The sequence below is a fragment of the Podospora bellae-mahoneyi genome, chromosome 5, assembly GCF_035222275.1.
Source record: "Podospora bellae-mahoneyi strain CBS 112042 chromosome 5, whole genome shotgun sequence".
In the NCBI taxonomy this organism is placed as follows: Eukaryota; Fungi; Ascomycota; class Sordariomycetes; order Sordariales; family Podosporaceae; genus Podospora; species Podospora bellae-mahoneyi.
The window spans coordinates 4,021,297-4,027,125 of NC_085884.1; the positions used below are offsets into that span (position 1 = coordinate 4,021,297).

Here is a 5,829-nt window from a genome sequence, read left to right on the forward strand (position 1 = left end):
CGTTACGGCGATCCTCCTTTATGTTGGCGTTGATGTTAACGCCTTGAATCTTGAAGGCTTCCATTGCTGGGCCACAAAACCATTGCGTACAACAAATGCAAAACAGTCGGGGGGGGTATGGATGTCATGCTAGTTGCTCGAAGGAAACTGCCACTCATACTTCGCGATCTCTGCAGGCCCTCAGATCCTAGTCTAGCATGGTACTGTAGCTAACACCCCAGCAGTCCACACAAAAGCCCATCATCGTCCTCTTCAAAAATCTCCTCCTCCAGCTCAATTATCTCTTCCCCATTCCTTGTTCTCGTCCTTGTCCTCGTCCGGGTTATTCTCCTGCGCGTGGTTCTTGCGGTAGTAGTGATAATTCTCGTCACAGTCGCCGTGGTCTGCCTGATATCGGTCGCTGTTCTGGTAACAGTAGCAGTTGTCGTCCCAATCCTGGTGACCGGGCTCTCCACCGTCCTCGTTGTCGTCGCAGTCGTAGTTACAGTCCTTGTCACCGGCACGGTAACGGGGCTTCCAGTTGTAATAGTCCTTACCGTCCGTATTGCTGTGGCTGTGGCTGTTGTAGGAAGTAGTACCGAAACCGTCACTGTTCTAATCACAGTCACAGTTGCCATGGTGCTCGCGGCAATGGTGTTGGTCTGCAAGATGGTGCTGGTCTGGAGAACGGTGCTAGTGGAGAAGAGCAAGACGGTCCTCTCGACAATCTCGGTTTTATTGACCGTCTGGGTCACGTTGGTGATGCTAGTGCGGAAGACGGTCTCCGTTTTTTGGCATGATGTTGCTGGTTGCTGGGTAACGGTGCGGAAGGTTGACGACGCCGGGATGTCGCAGAGACCGAAGGCGGGGTTGCAGCCAGGACCGCAGTGCTCTTCAGTATTACCACACCTGTAAATCCGAGTATGTCAGTAGTCAGTGTATACTTGAAGGATGATTCATGATGGTTGCAAGTCAGGCATTGTTTTGTGCCAAGCCAGCCCCTGAATTGACCCGAGATTGGAAAGGGGGGAAAAGTGGATACCCACCATCCATGTGCTGAACAGCATTGTCCAAACGTTGAAGTAATACACGTGAACTCTCCACCACACTGGCCGTCGGCGCTGGCTTTGGATGGTGCTGGTGACTGTGGAAGGGATAAGACGGCGCTTGAGGCTATGAGTGTCACGAGAAGGATGTAACGGAGTAGGTAGCCCATTTTGGGCAAACAAGGGTCCAATCACAGAAGGTGAAGATGAATAAAGACTGATATTGTGCAGATGAGTTCTATTGGGTTGTTCAGGAGTATCTGACGCGGCCATCACGAATATATACCTTTCTACTCAAGTTAACCATCATCTTTCTCCAGTCGCAGTGTCTGTTGTGGAACTCGAGCGGGTAATTCCGACATGAGCTGAAGCGATGGTTCCCGAAAACTGGATATGGAGTTCTAGCCCGGCTCAAAGGTTCAACGGAGCGGCTGATAATCTATGATCTATGAATAGACGGCCGGGTCCATATTGTCCGGGCTCTATCCGCAGCTGTCCATATTGACCCCGAAGCCCAGAAACTCGGTACTTGGAATTTTCACATCATTTCTTAGATAATTAGATTCTATTATTTGAAGAGAGGTATCATGGATAGCTATGAATTACTACGCGTTGAGGCCTCTAAGCTATCATCACAGCGAAAGGCAGCTCCTAGTAGGCTAATTAGAATCATGGCTGTGCGCTAGTTGCAATGTTGGTGATTAGGTTGGTAAGAACCTATAACAACGTTCTCGCTCTCAAATTTTCTTGGAAATGACTGGAAACATTTCGATAGCGACATGATGCTGGGCTTCAACTGCAAGAGGCTTCACGGCGCAGTTTCTTGGCGGCGGGGACCAAGCATTCTAAAAGCCATCGAACACCCAAAACAATCAAGCATTTCCCTGCTTCAAGTACCCCAAAGGTGTCTTTAACAAGGACACCACAGGAGAGACCCACATTCTTTAGACCTTATGTTGGGAATCGAAGACTACTCCCCAAACACAAAGAAAATACTGTTCCAGGAAGGGAAAAACTACATGGGCTCTACTGTCACGAGGCGAGCCCGTATGTATACCGTGGGCCATTTCGGATTGTGGAGCATGACAGAGATGTTCGAAGTCCTAGAATATCAGGACATCGGGACAGGTGCTGGGAGGTCTGAGATTTGTGATGGCCGAGGTATCAAAAGCAGGGCTGCTCAAAGTCACAGGTATCGCAATAAATAGCTAGATAGCTACGTAACTTTCTGAGATGCGTCAGTACAACTACCACGAATACGCGTCCACGTCAAGCTCAAAACTCGTGGACCCTTTCTTTCCAACCGCTACCACAGCTGCCCTGACATCATCACAGAGCCCGCCCGGTCCAGAGACCACGACGCCGATGTTGCAGTATCCAACGTCGGCTTCTTGCTCTAACAGCCGAGAAATGTCCAGTCTCCTTCCGACTCGAACATCTTTCTCGATCTCGCTCAACAGACCTTGAACTTCCTCAACCAGACACCTCGCCGATTCTTTGACACTCCAAAATAATTTGATGTTCGGATGGCTGGCAATCCACGGAAGCAGACTGGTGATGCCAATCCCACCTCCAATGAGAAGCAGCCTATCGCAATGGCGAATCTCCCTGGTAGAAGTATTGTGATACGGGCCATCCATGAGAGTCAAAAGCCCATCTGTGGCCTTCAGGTGCTTGGTAATCCCCATGGACTTCTTGATGAGCAGGGTGATCCCCGTTTCCAGAGGCGCAGACGCGGTATCCCTCAAGCCGTGGTGTTTCTCAACATCGTGAACGTTGATGTGAACACCTGACTCTTTCGCTGTCGGACTGCTGCTGCCGCTTGACTGCTCTGGTCGTTGCCTTTCAACCCGGGACATCAGGCTTGTTGGAACGATTGAAAACGGGTGGTTCTCCCACGGCCGCCAGAGACTCAAAGTGGGAAAATAAGCGTAAACATGGAGCCCAGGCCCATCATTGGCAAAGGACGCTCGGGGTATGTCAACCCGAATATACCCATTCCCCAAGTCAGTCACCTTGCTTCTGCGTACCCCGTTTTTCAACACCTTCCCTACCCTCGCTGCTCTGTCAAAGAACCAAACTGCACAGGCGGCATAAATCCAGGTCTCATATCCGTAGGAATCCAGCCCAATCCACAGAACAACGTGATACCAAAGCCCAACAACGAGAATAACCGACAAGACAACGTGCGTCACTAAGAATAGCTCATATGACCATCTCCTCAGAGGCAGAACACTCGCAAAGAGAATAGCAACACAAAGAACAGCAGCCACAACGCCCCAAGCCCAATAGTCAGAGTCAACCACTGCTTGCTGTGGCAGGAAGATTGGCAGTGCCAGGAAACTGTGCACCAAAGCATGGAGGACAAACAGTCTTGCCACCCAGCGATGAAGAAGCAGATACGTAGCGTGAGACCAGTTTGTCAACCAAAGCAACAAAACGTTGTTCCTTGACGCGAACAGGATGAGAAGGGGGAGGAGAGCATAAGATGCTATTCCTGTGCGGTAAAAGATGTACGCTTTGATCTCCATACTCTCGCCGGGGTAGTAGAGGTGTGGTTGCATGGACTGGTAGTTGACTGACATGAGGACTATGTTGATGATGAAGAAGATGGCGATGTATGCTGCTTGGCCAATGGTTGGGGCATTGCCGAAGAGGAATGGCAAGGAGCGAACGGAATAGGTGCCGATGCTGCTGGGTTGGGTCAAGTATGGGGTGATCTTGGACAAGAGGCCAGAGGTAAAGGGGAGGTGGTAGAGCCAGGTCAGGATGATGGGTATGCCGAAGCCAGTGACGAGGATGATGACGCTTTGGCGTGTCAGCAAGTAGACCTGGTGTATAGTAGGTAGGGAAAGAAGACACACCCATATTCCGCGCCTGTCTCCTGCTCCTTCGTCACACCCAAAGCGGTATTCAACTGAGCTTGATACTCGATCTCCGGAACCAAGGCGGTAAAGTTGAGCACCGTCGTGGTATCCACTGGCATTTTCCTCGGTGGCTCAGTGATTTGCTGCAAGGATTCCTCGTATGACCACTTAGGCGGTACCGGCGTACCCGTGTTGCCAAAATTTGTCATATCGCGTGTAGCATCAGTCTCCCAGAACGCTTGCAATTCCGACATGCGATGGGCTCTACACTTGACATGCAGACACCAGGCCAACGTGGTGAGCCAGGCTGTGTCATTGGCTTTGCACTCTGAGCTCGTGGTTGCCCGCCCGAGGAAGCCCTTTGGGATCTTTTCAGAGCATTCTAGGGGATAAGCTTGGAGTGCCCACTGGCATGCGGAGGCGCAGTAGATTTTGAAAGGGTGAAGGCCGAAGCCGACTAGGTCGGAGAAGACAAGGTTGGCTTGGAGCAGGCATGCTGCTAGCCAGATGGCAGGGGAAGTTCGCATGATGTTTGCTGCTGGCTTGAGTCGAGGAGTCCGCTGGTGCTTGACTTCCAACCAACAGTCAGGCAGGGGGCCTGCCTGTTCTTATCTCACAGTGGACACACCATCACTTATTCGAATTGTCAAGAAATGTTCCGCAGAACTGATGTGTCCAAGCGTATCATTGCAGGTTTGAAGCCCTCCGAAGTATGCAATAATGTTGTGCAACAACACCTACATGGATGTACGGTTTTCGGTAGTTGGCATCCTGCAATCCTTTTGGCAGCTTCCGTGGTCAATCAGCGCTTCGGTGCTGATTCATGCTGACCACCCAAGCATTCTGCCAATAGGTCTGATAGACGCCACAAGGTTGTGTTACCAATTTCACAGTTGGGACGGCATGGTTCGTTGGTGGTTCAAGATACAGGAACAAGGCCCGTACATGCATGCGTCACAAGCCGGTATATGGTGTGCCCAAACTTGTGCCGTGGGGTCGCGCTCCTGTGAAATAATTCCAGCAAGACACATTCATCCCACGTGGTATATGATGGCTCACCTACTGTGAGGTTTTCCATCATTCTGAACTCAAAAGATGCAGTACAAGCTAAGATTATTGGGCCAAATGAAAAGCAGAAGCTCAGACTGGCGGAAATTACCCATATGCTGATACCGAGTCACTCCTTATATTTCATTGAAGTTATCCGTTTTCCACCCACTTAACAATGGCTTGATGGCCAGGGCGAACTGTGACATTGAGGATGAGTATATGCCTCCACATCCTACCTGACTAACACCTGGAACTTGGGATTTGTAAATATCAAAGATGGCTGAGATTGAATAGGTATCCTACTACTCGGGTAGTCGGTCTTTGAAAACTTTTTTGTCTCGTCCAAGAACGGTTAGCCCAAAACCAGGCTCGCTTCACCGTCGGCTCAGATCGGAGAGAGTTTTGGAGAGCGATTGACAGACCGAAGGCCAATAAGACCCCCGCCTCAGACCCTGTTCACTGTGATAGTTCCTAGTCTATAAGTTCAATCAATATACTCGTTCACCACATCTATTCTGTGCCTCACAAGCCCATATAACAGTTTTTACCTTTTATATATTGTAGGGCGCCGACCCTGCAATCCATCTTCCTTCAATACCTCATTTACCATCGGACACTGCAATCAAAGTCTCCTTCGCTCTCAGTGTACTGCGCCGATAGCTATTTGAGCCTATATTCTACAGGCAACGTTCTTAACAATCACGCCGAGGTATAGTAAGGAAATAGTAGTTCCAGTAAATGTTAACCAAGCGTCCGAACAGGCCAATGAGAAGAGACAGCGTAACGTAGCGTCTTCAGCAAAATTCCGGCAGCGAAAGAAGGAGAGGGAAAGGGAATAACAATAAAAGCTGCAAAAGCTAGAGGCGAGAAATCGAGAGTTAGAAAGA

The 5,829-nt window shown here is 49.9% G+C and overlaps 1 protein-coding gene across 1 annotated transcript; it reads right to left on the bottom strand.

Annotated features, from left to right (window-relative positions):
* Positions 1 to 273: 273 nt before the first annotated feature.
* QC761_510230 (uncharacterized protein) lies at positions 274 to 4,533 on the bottom strand (the record flags this gene model as incomplete). Its single annotated transcript, XM_062880224.1, has 4 exons — positions 3,890 to 4,533; positions 2,286 to 3,833; positions 579 to 888; positions 274 to 531 (listed from the first exon to the last, which is right to left on the bottom strand). The coding sequence occupies exons 1-4, from the start codon at positions 4,417 to 4,419 to the stop codon at positions 274 to 276; spliced, it is 2,646 nt and encodes an 881-aa protein (XP_062731564.1). The 5' UTR covers positions 4,420 to 4,533.
* Between the last annotated feature and the right edge of the window lie 1,296 nt (positions 4,534 to 5,829).